Source organism: Drosophila simulans, chromosome 2R (assembly GCF_016746395.2).
Source record: "Drosophila simulans strain w501 chromosome 2R, Prin_Dsim_3.1, whole genome shotgun sequence".
Taxonomy (NCBI): domain Eukaryota; kingdom Metazoa; phylum Arthropoda; class Insecta; order Diptera; family Drosophilidae; genus Drosophila; species Drosophila simulans.
Window position 1 is genome coordinate 9,913,576 of NC_052521.2, and position 18,558 is coordinate 9,932,133.

Sequence of the window (18,558 nt, forward strand, 5' to 3'; positions counted from 1 at the left end):
TAATTTATATATAGCTACGTTGAAAAGTTTTGAGCAAGTTTTAAAATAAGAAAGGTTTGGGGAAAAGGTTTGAAACACTGCTACCGCTAGTAAAGTTTTCCACGCATCGGGTTTCTAGTGCGATGGTATTTCGCTCGCACAGTCACACTGCATGCTCTGCCGCAGCTGAAGTCGCGTTCTCTCGTTTATCACCGTCGTCTTCCACGCACATTCGTCGCCTTTTCTTCTCCGTTCGTCCGTCGACTACTTGTGCCATTTGTTTTGAATATTCCGAGCGAATTCGACGCGCCCGCAGAAGTCGCATTGCCAAAAAAATATCGGGGCCGTAAAATAATATACATAATACCGTTAACAAGTGTGTGGGGCCGATATTGTTTAGTTTGTTTTTGAAACATAAACACAACACACTCGGTTGTTTATCGTGCATTTAAAGTTTCCCGCAAACGGAAAACTGTGCTTTTTCCAGTTGTGCCAATTACTAGCGAAGGCAAAAGTGCATATCTATCTACAAAGATAACATAATATCAAAAATAGCAATCCGCAGCTAAACACATCGCTGAATGACCGAAAATAAAGGCATCATGCTGGCCAAATCTGTTCAAAAACACGCTGGACGTGCCAAGGAGAAGGTGAGTTCGACTTCAGTTGCACTTTGCAACGCCCACGCCACACCACGGGAAGGTCATAAAACCCACCACCAGTGCACCGCCACCCCCTTCACCTCGCTAACAAATCCCTTCCAGTCGAAGTCGTGGCCCTGTCCTAGTTCTCCAGCTGGGTCACCACCTGCTCCTGCCCAAGTCCTTCAATTTCCAGTTATCACGGGATTACTTCAGTCCTTTTATACACGAAATCGGATTTTATAATTTAAAACATATATTTAAAACAGTTTGAGGTTGTTCTCAGTACATTCTGCAATGATAAGAGCTTATGGAAATGGAATATATAAGGCAAAATTATATTATGTACATTGAAGCACATTGAGCAATTGAAAGTCTTACACCTGTTTAGCCAAAAAGTACTGTCTCTTTTAATAAACTATAAACCTTGACAAATTGCAACAAGTTACTTTGAGGTAGAAATTTAGTCAAGAGTGTGCGCTTCCCACAAAGATTTCCCTTGAGTAAATCACCCAGAAGACGTGGAGAATGTGTGCGACACCTGTCGCGGTTTTAAGCCAATCCCAGCTACTCCGATGCTTTTCATCTTGCCCATTCATGAGATGCGTCTGTTGGAGTTTTGAATGTTTTTCATCTTTCCGCCGATGCGTACAAGTGAAAGTTGTGTTGTTGTCTTATTAACATTATTGTCGTTGTTTATTGTTGTATTTTGGTCGTATTTTGTTGTTTTTCCTGCGTTCGATGCCAGGCGAAATGTCAATGAAGCGGCCCAAACAACGTGTAAAAGCTGACCCAAAACGGGTTTAGAGATGCCTCCACTTCACATTTTACTCCGCTTGGTCGGGCGCATTCCAAGATCTCCAGAGTGGCTCGGCGCTTCGGCCAGAAGTGCTGTAATCTCAGCCAGAGCTATTGATTTCTATGTACATATATCCGTGTGAGTTGGCATTTGGGACCGATTTCTAAAGTTCGTTGGTATTTCAGCTCTTTTATTTTTTTTTTTTGGGATGCGACCCGATGCTCGCGTGTGTTGGTCATTAAACTTGGTAGCACCAAAATTCCTCAACCAAATGTCACTGTGAAATGGTTTTGGGCTTAAGTAGGAAGATCTTCCATATACATAGGTATCGAGTATAGACCCAGTTAACTTCCCAGTTCGCTTGATTTTCGCCCGGCTCTCTGGTCTAGTTTATTTCATAATTTTCCCTCTAGAAATTTGAAATGTATTTTTAACAAATTTCGTTCTCTGGGCGGAATTCACATAGCTTTATTATTTCGCATGGCGTGTGCTCAATTTTCGAAATTTCTGCTTGTGATTTTTCACATCGAGCTTCTCGGCGGCAGAGAAAACTTGTCATCTGCACACACACACAGCATCTTGCGGATGCCTAGATACATTTTTATTTGAGGTGCGTTGAATTTTCCCCCGGCCCAGTCAGTCGCGTGAAAATGTCGCCGTCGCTCTTCCTGGCAGTAGTCAATCTTTAAATAGAACTCGCTCTTTTTCGAATCTACTGAATGCGTGTGTTGTGTGTGTGTGCTGGGCATTGGGCTTTTGTTTTATAACTCTACGCACACTTTGGCTTTTAGTTTAGCTAAGTTTTCTATTTGCCGAATGGGAGGAGCAATGGGGAAGGCACACGGCATTTCGCCCGCGCCGCTTTTCTCGCTTTTCTTCTCGCTCCCTGGCCATTTGTCTATTTTTATGCGGCACCGCACAACAGCTGCCAAAATGTGCTTTCCCCTGCGGCCATTTGCCCCGCGATTCGGCTCGATGCAGTGCATCAGCACCGATTGACATTTTATTGGCAGTAGTGTCGATCCAAACTTGCCTGTTGCTTATTGAACTTCTTGTTGCATGCCGACGAAATGTCAACTGTTTTTGGGTTTTTATTTATACACCTCGCTTGTCCGCAGTTCAAAATCAATGCGAAATTCGCTGTTAATTGTAATCACTTGAATTCTTAGCTGATAAATATAGACAATTGGGGCCTAAAAGTCCGGGGAAGTTAACTAGAAAGAACTAATATAACCATTTGATTCGTTTTTATTTGCTACATCATAATGTATAAAGTTTTCCCACCAGTTCTTTGGTTTCCTTTCCAGTAATTGTGCAAAAAATCCTTAAACTAAGCATTTTAATGCTGATCCCATCAATACACAATCAATTTGGTATCGGTTTTCGCGAACAAACAAGTTCTTATTAACCCCAGAGGGATAGAAATTCAAAACCAACAAATGAAGACCTATCAGATACGTGGAAACATTTGGCGGCTGACTTAAAGAGCCGAAAATAACAACAGAAAAAGCCATGTTTACATATAGTTGACGTGAATGTCTGACACTGCACTTTGAGACTTTCGAGGGGTTGTATTATATATCACATTATACATATATATGTATATATATATACGTAGTTAAGTGCAGTCTGGCCTAACGCCCCTTTTATCCAAGGGGGCGTTTTCAAAAGTACTGACCACAGATAGCTGCTACTTCAATAGCTCTATTAATCGAGCGTGAAGCAATCTAAAAGTCAGAAATACTCAATAAAGATACAGATACAATGCGACAGATGTGATTGTTATGAGTTTATACACAGCGCAGGTTATTATAGAAAAGAGTGCTCAATTATTGAAATTGCCAACAATCGTGCATGAAAGTAAAGGAAACGTACGGAGGAGCTGAGTCTTTGTGTCACTTTTTGATTGCATAACAATTGGAATTACTTCACAGCGTCTCACTTTGGCTCATTACTGCACAATTGTGCAGTTCGTTATGTTTGAGCAGAATGATAACGTACTTCATTTGGCGAGTGTGAAGTTCAAGTGTTAGTCATTCAACTGCCACTAACGCAAAACCCCCAAAAAGTTCTATTTACAGCTGCCAGTTTGTTGAAAAGGAAAAAAGAAGAAAAACTACAAACACAAGCAGAAAGCTGAAGAAAAACGAAAACAAACTTTTGGAAAATGTGTGGCGCGTGAAAAGACGCAAGGTCAATTACTGTCGATTTGAGCACTCGAGTCCAAAAACGCACACATGTGCACTCGAAAATCACACGGCCACAGGTCGTATGCGTAATTCTTTATTAGCTCACTCACTCAGCACACACTCTTCGCCATCGATTCGATTTGATAATCAAAAATCGAGCTGGAACTTCATATTCTGAATGGGTCTCACCTTGCCCACTCAAGAGCACAAGTTTATAGAGTTCTTAATTTTGTAGAATTTTTTGCTTATTCCCCGAATTATAAACCCTTTTTTCGTACTAATGAGTGAGTCAATGTATGTACTATTTTTCTGATTTACTGAGTTTATCTAATTGTTTATAATATAACTAAACGCCAGCAAGTTGTATAAGTTTCTATTAAGTTTCTCCATTTAAAAGTGGCTACAGCTAATCCCGGAGAGCAGTGTGTTTGTCTACCTGTCTGACCCTCAACTGTTGCTCCAAATTCGTGCCCCAAGTGGCTCCAAGTGGCTGGCAAAGACGTATGTCGCATCTGCCTGTGCACATAATACATGAGCATCGTATCTGGCGACTGTGTCAGAGGGGAAAAAATAAGGTATCCGATTTAATTCAACTGTGCACTTGCGGAAATGGGTAGGGAAAATGGGGAAAGCCCAGAGGGGAAAGCTAGAACAAAAGGCAGTAGATCGGAAAACAGATCCCAACGCAGATACAGAGCACGCGATTTGCTAATGCTGCGGCTGTTGTTCTACTTTGAGGTGCAGTAAAAAATAGAAAAAAATATAAAAAAAGGGGAAAAATCTGAAAAAATATAAAAAATAAGGCGACTGCCAAGGCATGGGAACCCACTGCTCATACTGCGAAAGTGTTGTCGGTTAGTTAACTTGTTATAATAATTGCTTTTATTATCCAGCGTTGTTTTGGGTGGATTGCAAAACCGGTTTGCCGGACCCTAACTGCGTCTCAGCTTACTCAATCAGTGGAATATAATTTATAAATTTAAATATTAATGCGAATGCAAATGCAGTTGACGCCCCATACAGTTTTAGATGGGAAAACTTTCTTTTTATCGCCCGAAAAAAAGTGGGAAATACTGCTATGTTACGCAAATATTGGTTGCTTTGCAGCTTAATTGTTTCGTTCTCATTTTGGGATTTTTTTTTTCACTCGCTTGTTACGCTCAAATGAATCCGATGTTGGTGTGTCTGTGTTTTGGGCATTAGCATCGGAATTAGCATAGTTCAAAATTTGCATCGAACGCCATAGCATTCCCTCTTGTTAGATTGCACTGAGAGAAATTGCAATGTATATGCAAATCTGCTGGGTTCAGTATTCAAAGATTTTATATATATTTCATATTTCATATATATTCAAATTTCATATATTATATTCATATTTCATATAGATTTAATATATATTCACTAGTATAACTCAATTCAGTTGAATTCCGTTGATATTGGTTTTATAAAAGTGCACTGGCTTTTTCTCTCTGTGTAGCACCTGCAGTATTTCATTTTTATGCCAGCAGGGGGCGCATTCGTGCTGCTTGTTTGGAAGCCTTCGCATTTGCTTCCATTTTTTGCAGCCAAAGCTATTGCCGACTTTTTGCTATTGCCCAATCAGGGACAATTGTTAGACCGCCCCCCTTCACCCCTCCCCACCTCTAACCTCACCCCTCTGACCAAATGCACTCGCAGATGATTTCCCGCCGCTCTGGTCGAGGTTATGAGCAATTTTCCAGCGCTCTGGAAGCGTTTTATGCAATTTCCGAATGCAAGAGATGCAGGTGCCCCTGCAGTCGGGGCAAGTAGTTAATTTCAATGAGATTTACACTGGCTTTTCAGCGGGCGTTTATATGCATTTGACTTTTTCAATGTCAGTTGCATAATTTAGCAACCAGAGATTTCTGCGGTTCCATTCGTGTTTTTAATTGTACAAATTTCAACTGGATTCTTGAAAAATGCATTAAGCGCTGGCACGAAATCGCTGTGGAAAACAAACGTTTTCAGAATGTGCAAATGGAAATTGAATTGGGGCACGGCAAGTGCATTCGCCATTTGTTTTTGTTTGATCTCCGAAACTAATGTGAGAAAAGTTTTAGGCATTTAAAATGCCTGAAAACTTAAAATGTATTAGAAATGCTAGGAAATCTCCAGAGCGCATTTTCTCCGTAGCCGTTTTTCGTCTTCGATCAAGTGGAAAATTCAGTTTTTCATCGTTTTGTAAATATCTTTGTAATAATGTACTGCTGGCCAGCTGCGTGGATTTGTAATTAAAAGCAGTTCACTGACTTTTGCACAGTTTGCAATTGCGAAACGTGTGTAAAAATGTAGAGATAAAGGGGTAGAAACGAGGAGCAGGGAAGATTGAGAGATTGCTCGGAAAAATTGTCAATCGCCACTGATGCGTACTGTAACTTTTCATTCCACTTTTTCCTGTTTTCCAATCATTGTATTTCAATTTCCCAACTCATCTATTTCGTATCAGTAGAAATGAATTTCCTACGCTTTTATGATGTTTCCAAATTTAAGTCTGATCAACATGACGTATGCGTGATATTCGCAATTGATTGTGGCAAAAATAATTGAAAACTCATACCCTTATCGTTGAGATTTGACTATTATGGAACCAAAAAAAAAAAAAAAAAAATACTTAATGGGGCCTGATAAGCCCTCGTTTCAGTGGTTCTGTAACGAATTGGAATTTGCCAACCCCAACACCCCAGAAATTCTAACCATTCTATATATATATATACTTCTTATCAGCGAATCGTTTTGTTTGGTTCCTCTATTCTTCGGAGTTTATTCACAAATTGAAATAGAGATAAAAAAAAAGAGTGCGGTTTAACCGTGACCATGTTATGCAACAAACACATTTCACATCAGATTGAACTGAAGGGCACTTAATAGTTGAATGGGCAAATGCTGGAAATTTTGCAAAGCTCAAATCGGAATGGATATTTTTTTTTATGGGAATTTTACTCCATTTCTATTGCTCTTGACCCGATTTTCATAGCCCAGTGATTTTGCCGACGATTTGCTAACGATCTGTTTAAAGATTGCCCACACTATCCATGTAATTCGTCACGTGCCATAAAGTACCTACATTTTTTTTTTGGGCTTGTCTATGCAAATCACGTGGAGTTTTTCTTCAATGATCTCTAATGGTAGGCACTTCAATGAGTTCACTTTGCGCTTCAATGCTAAACGAGGCGGGCAGAAAGATACAATGATTCCCAGATAAAGATACCAACTACATGCGGCTGAGATACTTGGAGATACTAGTGCTAAGTATTCGCTCATGATTTGACCGCGTTCACAAATATTTGTGAGTTACGAGAACATTTGCGGCTGTCTGAGATATGCTGAATGTGTGTTTTTGGTTTTCTCGATATCTTGCGATCGATTAGCATGGATATATCACAAATACGCTCATAATTGTGTAACCGAAAAGGGGTTCTTCTAAAAAGTTGAAGGTGAAAAGAAGATGTCGAAGTAAGATCAGTAGCAAATGTTTAGTAAGTTGGCTCCCTTAAAAATTGCGATTTGATATTAGCCAGGCATTAAAGTACACAAATGTTATCTTTAGCTGTGTTTTTAACCTGAATTGGTCACCGCTGCTAAGATAAATCGAGATATATTGTAGTTCATAAAGAAACCATATGACTAATTAAGTATTTTCTGAATTATCACACTCTTTTTTCGAATAGAGCAGTATCTGACTATGATTTATTCAAGATATACACGTGGTATATACCTTTCGAGACGTGATCACCGAAATCGTTGAAAAATTCTCGACGTTACATAAGCAGATAGTAATGCACACACAGCCAAACGAAAGCACTTGAAAACAATTCGCAAACAAAAAAACCTGTCGCCATGCAATAATCTCGCAAGCTGCTGAAACGACAATTATTGTGCGGCTTTTGTCTAGCTATAATTGTATCTGAGTATCTGAGAGATACACACAGCGGAGGCCAAGTCGAGCTTAAATAACTGTCGCCGAATGCGTGCTCAGCGGAAGCTTTTTCTTTCTTAATAATCGCATAAAACCGATAATGAAATAAAAATTAATAAAAACCTGTCCGGCGGACAATCCACCCAAAACCGAAACTTCCCCGCCACTCTCTTGAATATCCGGTTAAGACCGACTCTTATTCACTTATTCACTTATTAATTGCATTCGATTGAATCTAACCAATATTCGTTTTGCGCTCGTTAAAACTTTTCACTTTGATGCCGGGGAATCCGCTGACTTTGTAAAACGCTTTTTGGCTTTTCATTTCAGTTGACCGCTTCTTTCTGTTTACTTAGCCCATTCGTATTCCACTTGCAATTAGCCCGTCATGTTTTCTATTTTCTATTTGTTTCGAAATAACAACAAGAGCAAATGTTTGGCTTGGTTCAGTGAAAACGTTTTTCATTTCAAATGCAGTGCCAAATGAAAGTGCTGGGGATCAAGACAAAGGTCTTTATAATCGGGCTCAATTAAGTAAATTAACATAAACGTTCATTATCTATTCACTTTGCAATAAGATCTCATAACAATATTGAAAAATGAATCATGGAAACTTGCAGCCATGGCTCAGATACTTTTATCAGCCAGCTGAATAACGATATAACGTTTTGGAAACTTTATAATAAGTTTGATTTATTTAGCTCCGAAATATGCATTTTTTTGAGTGCCAACTCTTCGCTGTTTCCAAACTCGTTTGGCGAAAGATTTCTCTGCTAATTAGCAAGCAACTCCCCAAGTTGACTAGAATCCAGCGAAATTTGCCCAGGCCGCTGGCTTTTCTTAGACGTTGTGGCCAATGGCTAATGCTAATTGATAAATCACATGACAAGACTAGCAGACTGGCTCTGGAAACATCTCATATTCCCCGATCCGTGCATGCATGTGGGATAAATATTAGTTTTCTACGGCTGCCTCTTCTTCTGGCGCCGATTCCTCCCTTCTTTCGCCGATTCGAACTTTCTACGAGTACAAACGAGTTTCACTTTCCACTTGCCTGAGCCGATTTGACCAAAGAAAGCGATGGAAGAAACAAAATAAGCAAGAAATGAGAGCTCGAATCAAAGATTATGCAAAATGGGAATGGTATTGATATCGTTCATCGATGTTGCGCAACGGAATTCGATTTACATATGCATGTATGCATGAAAAGAGTCCGTCCATTTGCGTTTTCATCTCAATCTTTACGCGAGCTTAATAACCATTTGAAGTCAATATTAATCGCAATTACCATAACCATATGTCAGTTCTCTGTCACATGACTCTCGGGGGTGTTGTTTGTGTGTACTTTTTGTAGGGGGGGATAGTCGTAGTCTGGACGAGGTGCCAAAACCGGTTACTGCCCACAAATAATTTTTTGCTGTCATCATCGACTCAATAAGCACCGCTAACCAAACGGGGCAACAAGTTGGAAAAAAAAGACACAGATAATAGTCAGAAAAAAGTGGGCAAAGAAAAATGTACTTTTGTGGTAATAGGTTAGGTCTTTGGCTTGTCCAACACAGATACATAAAGCCTCGAATACCTGGAATCAAATGCCAGTGTTCACCTGAACACTGACTTTCTTAATGAAAACAATACTTTAGTCAATTGATAGAAGTAGTAGTAGATGTAGTATAGAAGTGCATACTTATGTTCAACTTTATACAAACTATATATTATGATTTTTTATATAGTTTTATTTATTTTCTGAATATTCTACCTTTCTATATGTAGATGCGTGTCATTAAACTGGGCGTCCTCAACACTGTCACAAGGCAAGAGGTTCCGAGTTGGCTCGAATAAAAAGTCTTCTTCGAGCACACTGATCCATAGACTTCCCCTCTTTCGTTTCCCAGCCAAGTCATGGCACATTTCCACATTTCTCTGGCCTTTTCTCCTCCTGCCGGCTATCCCCCTTTCTCTTTTCTGGCTTTTCGCCGGCGGGCGCATTATTCATGCCAATTTCTACAAGTTTTTTCACAATTGTTCTGCGTCTGTTATTTGTTCTCAGTATAAGTAGACAATGTAGATATATACATGGTTAGATACTTGTAAATACTCGGATGTATATAGCTTGTATATCTCCTCTTTTACTTGTTTTAAACCTTCTCTAGTCGGTGATTTATGTAGGGTAAAAATGGGGATTATTCACTTTGGAAAGTCGGAGAATAACATATCTATTGTACAAAAAAATAAAAAAAAGTTTGCACAGTTTGTAGAACTTGTAACGCAATTTTACAGAATTGGCGCCCAACGTGGGGCCGTCGTGTGTAATCAATCTTTGTTAGTAAAAAATCATATTTGATTTAACAACGAAGAAAGTAACATTATTCATTCGTTATAATCAAGATCAACAAGTTATGAATGAAATAAATATATTTGAATAAAGCTTGTAAGTTAATAAAAACTTTAAACAAGAATATGTTTTTCAAATCCTCCAATTTAATGTACTAAGTTTTTAAACCCCTATCCATTAGTAAATGAAGTAATGATTGTAGAGCATTACAAGTGTCGAATTGGCTTACTAGACTTGTTGCGCGCCATTGTGGGTCTTTCTTGCAACTGCCACTGTCTGCCACTGTGCATTCCTTGCAAACTGGGCCAACGTCTGCTTATGGCCAAATGCGAGCGAACATGCCCCACATTTCCCCCACCGATGTGCACTTAACTTTTGTTTGTTTGCACTTCGCTGAACGTTCCGTTTCATTTCATTTCATTAGATTGCAGTTGATTCCCAGCTCCGAACACATCCCGAACAGCTGTGCGATGTTGTCATCCATTTCAGCCATCCTACGACCCACATCCTACGCCCAAATCTGCACATAAAACACACCAAAATGAGACATTTTCCAGTGTGGTCGAGGTCGTTGCTGTTGCTTTTTCTGGTCTTTATTTCTTATACTTCTTTTGCCAGACAGGCAAACTGGTTAACCGAAAGTTAACCTAAAGCTTAGCCCACGTTTAACTGCAGGTTTTGAATGGGTGCACTCAACAAAAATGTTTACATATCGGTTAGAAAGCCAATGGAGAAATTTACTAATTTACTAAAAATAAATCGGGTTGAATAATTGAATGTTTAATTTCAGAGTTCCACAAACCTTAACATTTGGTCTGTAAAATTACACAATTCCTGATCACGAAAACCGCTTTTATACTCTGTGTGGGAAGTTCAACCATATGGTATTAAATCTCTGACTAACATGGATTAGCCGAATAACCTTTTTGTAGTTACACGTTTATTGGCCGCAACTTTAAGTTTTTTTGACCCATTTTTGGGCTGTGGTCGGGATCCCCCGCGTAGAAAAGTTAAACGCACATGTTGCATGGGTGGTTGCCGACGAAATAGGAATACACAGATATATATATGGATAAGTCTAGGCGTACAAATATGATTTTTGGCAAGAGATCGAGAGAGGAAAAAGAGCTACAGAAGGCGGGCGAGAACGACGTCAGTTCTTAAATAAATGACAAAATCTGCAGAGGCAGACGTTCCACACATACAGACTATATGTACGCGCCTCTAAATATATACACATCAAATGAAAAATGAAAAAGAACAAAATTCGGTGACGCAAACTGTGACAGGCATTACACATGGCCGACATAAAACTAGAAAGAATCCCCAAAAACGGAAGTGACCAGCCACAACTGTCCTTGTTGAGTTCAGCCCCCAAAAAACTGATAAGAACTCCAGCCTTGGCAACAAAAGAATCACAATATCTATTCGGTTAACAGTCTGCCCGTTTGATAATAACTTTTAATAAGACAATCTTTAGCTTTATACACCTGACTGACTCACTTTAGTTCGCGCCTCACAGATCGAACCAACTAGGGAAGTTAAGTAAACAAAGGCCTTAACCAGAAACCAACCGCTTGGTTTCAATTACGAAAATGGTCATTATAATGTCTTGAGGGGCCAACCAGTTTGTTGTTTAAGCCATATTTCCTGAGGTATTGAGCATTTGTGTTTGTGTGTGTTTTGGCCTTAAATGGTTCATGCGGTGGAGCTGCACTTGCTGGATGTGTGCGACATACTCTTGGCCGAAGAAAGAACTTTGAGTGGCTCATGAGCCGCACAAAAAGATTAACCATCATAAATCTAATTCTACAGATTGCTAGCACTTTAGGTATTAGCATAACATCGGGCAACTGGTCTATAAACCACTCGTAACTGAGTGAAATACCTTGCCGATAAGATATGCTCGTGTAAGGGCATTCCATGTTCTTGCTGTTCGTTTCTTTCCATGTTTTGACTTGGCTAATTCCGTATGCGTGCCACATGTCGTGGCTCATTTGACAATCGCTCATAACGGGGCTTAAGCGAGCGGTCAAAAAATGGTTTAAAAAAGGCACTAATGTTCCCGCAGAGGAAGTCCAATTCAAAACTTCCGACCGACTCGGTAACAATGTTATATGAATACACACAAAAAAAACAGTTTTAACTGGTTTAAAAATAGTTTAAAAACATAGTAACTACGAATAAGTTACTAATGAAATGTAATATGTTTCTGTTGCCCTGTTATTTTGTATCAATTATAATTTGTATGCAAATTTCTTGCCGTGCATCTATTAAAATGTACATGAACACCTGAGAAATAACTGCAGGTATATCTATTTATTTATCTGCCGAGTAGCGCGCAAAATTCAATTAGCCAAGCTTGTTATCTTCTTTTTTTGTTTTTGGCCAACTCAGATAGGACTGCTAAGGCTGCAAATATTTGGCCAGCATTTGTTGAATCTCGGCAAATAGAGTATATTCTCCGCTTATCGCCGGCTATCCGCTAGCACGTTGCGTATACGCACAGATGGCCGAGAGCAAGTCACTCTGAGTTTCGAGGCGTGGGTGTCATTCTGTAATGACGATGATGAAAATGGTTACAAGGCTGCGTTGTCAACGTGTTCCACAGCCACCATCCAAGGCAGCCTGCCCCCAAAAGTATTTCCTGTGCGACACGCTCCCCATCTCTTTGCACTTTGTTCTGCTCTTTAATTGGTCGTCGAAAAGCCATTAAGTGTGGCACGGATAAGTGCCACAAATTGACCGGAGGCAAGAAATAAGTATACCATCGTTCTTAACCCAAATGCCGTTGACAGCGGCATTTTGAACACACATTGGATAAGCCCAATTCCTCGCCAGCGATAAGATAGATTGCGGAGATCCGCATGTGCCAACAGATTTAGCGAGTTTTTCTATTTTCCGACACCAACATAGAACGAGAAACAGACCAAAGAAACAGCCGCCAACAATTGCCAAATAATTCTATTTTATTTCTAACTTTTGGCCCATTTGCGGTTCCGTTGAGTGCAATGAATGAGTGATTTCAAGCCGAGTTTAACGCTGCCCACATTCCAAACATAGTTGATTTTGAAATGCTGCTATTGACCGACCTTGCCCTGCCCACACAAACAACTCGAAACGAACTCGAAATTCATTCAGATGTGTGGCGAAAAAGTGCAACACCAGGTGTGGAGTGTCTATAGCGGCAATAAAAAGCAAAGTACAGCACATAAACTATTGAAATAATAACATTTATTACTCCAAATTTGTGTACTCATTCGTTTCGTAGGTGTTTGCTTAGCTGTATAACAATTTAGAGTATATTCCTTTTACTAATCAGTGCTTTTATTTTCCAACAGATTCTACAAAACTTGGGCAAAGTCGATCGCACTGCAGATGAAATCTTCGACGATCACCTGAACAACTTCAATCGCCAGCAGGCGAGTGCCAACAGATTACAAAAGGAGTTCAATAACTACATAAGATGTGTTCGCGGTAAGTTCTCACCCTAGAATTCTGTTAAATCCAAGCTGATTTATGTCTCCAATTCCTATAGCCGCACAAGCCGCCTCCAAGACTCTGATGGATTCCGTTTGCGAGATCTACGAGCCACAATGGAGCGGTTACGATGCCCTGCAAGCACAAACGGGTGCCTCGGAAAGTCTGTGGGCGGACTTTGCGCACAAATTGGGGGATCAAGTCCTCATTCCGCTCAACACATACACCGGACAGTTTCCCGAAATGAAGGTGGCCTATGACTAAATGCAGAATGTGAAGTTCAATCATCCCAATGTCTTCAATATTTTTCAGAAAAAAGTGGAGAAGCGCAACCGAAAGCTGATTGACTACGATGGCCAACGACACTCTTTCCAGAATCTGCAGGCCAATGCCAACAAGCGCAAAGATGATGTCAAAGTAAGCACTTTTATTTGGTAATTGTAAACGATTTTCTAAGTAATTGATTATGGTTTTTTAGCTAACCAAAGGACGCGAGCAGCTGGAGGAAGCCAGGCGCACCTACGAAATCCTGAACACGGAACTGCATGACGAGCTACCCGCCTTGTATGACTCTAGGATACTGTTTCTGGTCACCAACTTGCAGACACTCTTCGCCACAGAGCAAGTGTTCCACAACGAAACGGCTAAGGTGGGTTTCGAACTAACTAAGTAACTCCATAAGATCCTATTGCTATAACATATAATCAAAGGATTGAAGAGATTTTAAAACTCCTTATAAATACAAACACACTGTTTTTAAGACCAATGTCAAATAAGCGTTGCTTTGTATGTAAATGCCCACTAATGACAAATCTTATTTTCATCTTTGCGACGACAGATTTACTCGGAACTGGAGGCAATCGTCGACAAATTGGCCACAGAATCGCAGCGCGGCTCCAATACGCTACGCAAGCAAACAAGTAGGGAGTCCAGCCTGTAATTACGAAGCATGTACAATAACTATAGTTTCTACTTTTGCACAGGCAATCCCATCAAGACATCGAGCCCAGTGCAGTCGCCAGTGAATAAGTTAAACAATGCCAACATCAACAGCAACTATCAGAATCAAATAACCACAAACGGTGGCTCCAGTTTGGCAAACAGCCGTAAGTCCTTTTATAAGGTTTATTATCCGATCTCCATATATATATATATATCTCTACCCCGAGAAGCCTAAGTACTTTTTTATTTATTTATCAAATCTTATGTTTCTTTGCTTTTTCTTGATTTTCTACGTTTCTTAACGGCCGGTTAAACAAACAAAAAATAATCATTATAAATTGCTCAAAACTGTACAAATAATAAACAAACAATCTCATAAAAATCCATTAAAGTTTAAATATACATTTATGATTTATTGTGTTGTATAAAAAGAGCTGAATATAATTCACAACATTTAGAACCTTTATACAACTAAACATAATATATCTTATATATTCGCACCATAAAATCTGTATATATCCAATGGAAATTGCTCTATTTCCCTCAAGTTTTTGGCAATTTATAAGACATTTTTTGATTTATTTGTTTGGCAACTAATTTTCCTAACTATTCGTTTTGAATTTTAACCAAAAGTATCTTTGGCATTGCGAAAACATTCCATTTGTAGACAATTTGTTTGTAAATAAAAGCGAAATTGTTGGCGGCGGTCTGGCGATCTGGGTTAGCTTTAATCTAACTGCATAAGGGATCCTTTAACTATTGTAATCTCTTATTCTATTATTTAAACAATTAAAAGTCGAGATTGGAAGCCATGTAGATGAGATATCCCAGGTTGCTATCGACTGACTGCTCGAACAAATGGAATGTTGCATGTTCTTGTTGCTTTTTGAAAGTTCTGATTGAGTTTTTCCTTTGCCCTAACTTGCATGTCCTGAGTTTTATTTGATTTGTTCTTTTCTCTTTTATTTTATTTAATCTTTTGTTTGGAATGATGCTAACCACAAAACAATACGAAACCAAATTGAATGATGCAACAAAACAAATGCATTCGACAATCAACAACATCAAAACGTATAAAATAAAACAAAAACCAAAATAAATAAACACACGCGAAACGACACAACAATTAGCGACATCCACCAGCTCGTCGCTGCAAGAGCCTCGATTTGATTCAGTTTCTTCAACACCAGAACCACGCCCGGAATCCCCAGCAGCAGCACTAGTATCAGCCACGCCCAGCAGTCCCGTCGAGAATGGGGTAACCACCAAATCAGTGGAGCGTCCCGAGCTCAGTGATCTGAATGCGAGTGCCAAGGCAACCACAACCACGCAGACATCGCCCACGGAGGATAAGGCGGTGGTCAGTGAAGCAGTGAAGCCATCGGAAACTGAGGGAGCAGCGGCAACAGCTGCAGCAGCAGCAGCAGTAGCAACATCTGTGACACCTGCCCCGCCAGCGACACCTGCCCAAATCAATGGCAACAACAATGAACCCTCGATTGCCAAGGAAGGTGGCAAACAGCCCAAGGAACTGCCATCCACCACATCCAATGCAGAAGCTGCTGCCGAGGCGGCGGCCAACAATGGCAATTCCATCGAGGAGCACAAGCAGAAGAAACTAGGTAATGACACAACAGTCACAGCCACAGAAACAGTAACAGTCACCCAGCACTCAGTTACATCAACAGATACCGATAATATAGTAACCATATCAGATACAAATACAAATACAGATACTAAGACCAGCACAGGCACTAGTCAGAAAGGTAGACCAGTACCAGTAGTTAATAGGCACAGCGTAAATAATCTTAATAAGAATCCGTTCGAGGATGACGACGAACGCATCTACGAGGTGCCCGCTGGTGAGTAAACCTCAAAAACGAGTCCACTGGGTGTCCAGCTCGCTTCCTATGTCTCACTCTGTAGTCTCTTCCACACTATCTCTTCACATCCTCCGAAGGATAATGTCTAATCTTCTGTAATCTAAGCTTTAGTTCGTGTGTGTGATTGTTGTTTAAACCGAATTGAGGATTACTGTATTGGTATTGTATTGTAAATCGATTGTGTGGCATGCTGCGTGGCGCATCCACAATGGCAATGGCAGGATCTCAAACTCATTTCCCGGGCTGTGCATCTATCTTCGTTTCTCATTTAGTACCCACCCATAGTATGGACTAATGTTGTCTTTATTCGGGACGCCAACACGTAGGTTATCGTACAACTACAACTATCTATATAATGATCACCCATAAATCCACCATTGCTTGCACGTTCGCTGCTTCAGTCGTTTATCCGTTGGTTGGTTTTTGCCCAACTTGCTCACCCCACCGACAACAAAACTAACAGCCCAAAAATGTAAAAGCCTGAGAAAGTGCTAAAACCCACTAACCCCTTTTGGCCAGGATTGCGTTTCCGTTGTTCTTTGCGTGCCTTTGTCTACTAAACTCGGTTATGCAACTTTCGATGTACACTGTGTGACGACGTAAGAGTCTTTAAGGGTTTCGGTGTCCAGAACTTGCAAATGGATCTTAAGATAGAAACCTTTTCTTTCTCTAAACAGATGCCAACACTGCTGACTTGCCGCCTGGAGTTCTGTACCGGGTGAAGGCCACCTATGGCTACGCCAAGGAGGATGTGGATGAGCTGAGCTTCGAGATCGGTGACCTTATTCGCGTTATTGAGTACGACGATCCCGAGGATCAGGTAAAGTGGTTTGGGTTGGGTTGGTATACCCTTTGCAAATGATGTAATTATATAACTTCAAACTACTTTCAATGTTAATGGAATATATCATTCCCTTAATTTTAGTAAACTAAACTTGTTAGATACTATCATTTGCAAGGGTATGACTTCGGAATCCGGAGATACACACTCCCTCGAGCTTTGCACGCGCTAGTTTCCCCCTCCGCGCCAAATGCAGATCTCCGCACTTCCTGTCTATATTGAATTCAGTTCTTTATTGCCAACTTACAGGAGGAGGGCTGGCTGATGGGTCAGAAGGAGGGCACCAACGAGAAGGGACTCTTCCCCGCCAACTTCACGCGTCCCATCTGAAGCGACGAACTGGGGAGCAACTGGGCTAGCAACGAACCATCAGCAACTTCAGATCAACCATAAAAATCTTTACGAACGGAGGTCCAAATCCAAATACAAACTTTTGGCCAAATTTTCTTTGTGAGCGCTGCTTTTGTTTTTGTCAAATTAATAAATTCTTGTTTTGTGAAATGTATTCGTGAACTGGCAATCCATTTATAGTGATTGTTCGTTAGGGCAGTGCTTCCAACCATAAAATTGTTATTGTTAACACAAAGAAGAACACGCAGATGAGGAACGAGAGAGAGAATATTTTGAAAATGTTTCAAACATTATTTTTTAGTTCTAAGTTTCAAGAAAACCTAAAGCATAAACCTACGTATACATATATTATTTGTTAATCCTATTATTGTGCTCATAATTAATGCGAACAAAACGTATCTAATTTGTAATTTGTTAATGGCAAACCACAAATGTAAAACATATCACTCGAGAGCCAGAGTAATTGTTAAACATATCAAAAGTCGGAGGAGATAGCCAGCCTGAACCTTTTGTATTTTGTGAATTTTGCAAATATGTAGTACGAGTTTTTTATAGTCAATTGAATGTATATTTGGGGCGATGCAAAAAGGCCAGATGTAATTCCTCTGTGGTCCCCGAAGTTTTGGAAATTGTTTGAAGTAACAACATTAACGTTTAGCGATTACGTGTATCTTAATTTGTACTTTGGTTTTTAATTTTTCGTTTGAGAGACTCGAACTAGCTACAGCTTTATAACGCGAACACAATCCAATAGTCACTAACCGATCGATTCGATGTTTTTATTTTATTTAACTCGATTGTAAATCACACGAAACCCGAAATAATTGTTTAAATTGTGCACACACTGTAAAGTTATTATTTTAATTTTATTTAATTAATTTAAACACTTATTTATCGCATGAACATATTGAACAAATGATAATAATTTACAGAAAGCCAATAAAACATAGATTAAATAATACAAGTCTTTTGATTTGGCGGGCAATGTCTTTTGATTTCGATAATAGAAAGTGCTTGAAAATTGAACTATTTTAGTTTTTTTTTAGTTCTAGATGGTATTTATAAAACTCATTACGTATACTCAATATCTGAAATTCACACATATAGATAGTTAGTTTTCCCGACTTCAAAACTTACGATCATAGACAATGGTTCGGGTCACAGCTTAACGAATATAAAAG

General features: G+C 39.7%; 1 protein-coding gene across 6 annotated transcripts; it reads left to right on the forward strand.

Moving 5' to 3' along the window:
* Positions 1-130: 130 nt before the first annotated feature.
* On the forward strand, positions 131-18,336 carry LOC6734189 (amphiphysin). 6 transcript variants are annotated; one of them, XM_039292139.2, is made up of 10 exons: positions 131-629; positions 13,222-13,357; positions 13,419-13,609; positions 13,673-13,777; positions 13,839-14,009; positions 14,199-14,280; positions 14,344-14,466; positions 15,433-16,164; positions 16,863-17,005; positions 17,255-18,336. In XM_039292139.2, the coding sequence occupies exons 1-10, from the start codon at positions 561-563 to the stop codon at positions 17,354-17,356; spliced, it is 1,854 nt and encodes a 617-aa protein (XP_039148073.1). In that variant the 5' UTR covers positions 131-560; the 3' UTR covers positions 17,357-18,336. The 6 variants fall into 6 exon arrangements, with proteins under 6 accessions (XP_039148073.1, XP_039148074.1, XP_002081218.1 ...); XM_039292140.2 differs by having other exon boundaries at positions 15,493-16,164; XM_002081182.4 differs by having other exon boundaries at positions 134-629; positions 17,276-18,336.
* Positions 18,337-18,558: the final 222 nt, after the last annotated feature.

Coding starts and splice junctions, on each gene's coding strand:
- LOC6734189 (XM_039292139.2), top strand. CDS start 561: ATGACCGAAAATAAAGGCATCATGCTGGCCAAATCTGTTCAAAAACAC. Junction 13,358..13,418: donor CTACATAAGATGTGTTCGCG/GTAAGTTCTCAC, acceptor CAATTCCTATAG/CCGCACAAGCCGCCTCCAAG. Junction 14,467..15,432: donor CTCCAGTTTGGCAAACAGCC/GTAAGTCCTTTT, acceptor CACAACAATTAG/CGACATCCACCAGCTCGTCG.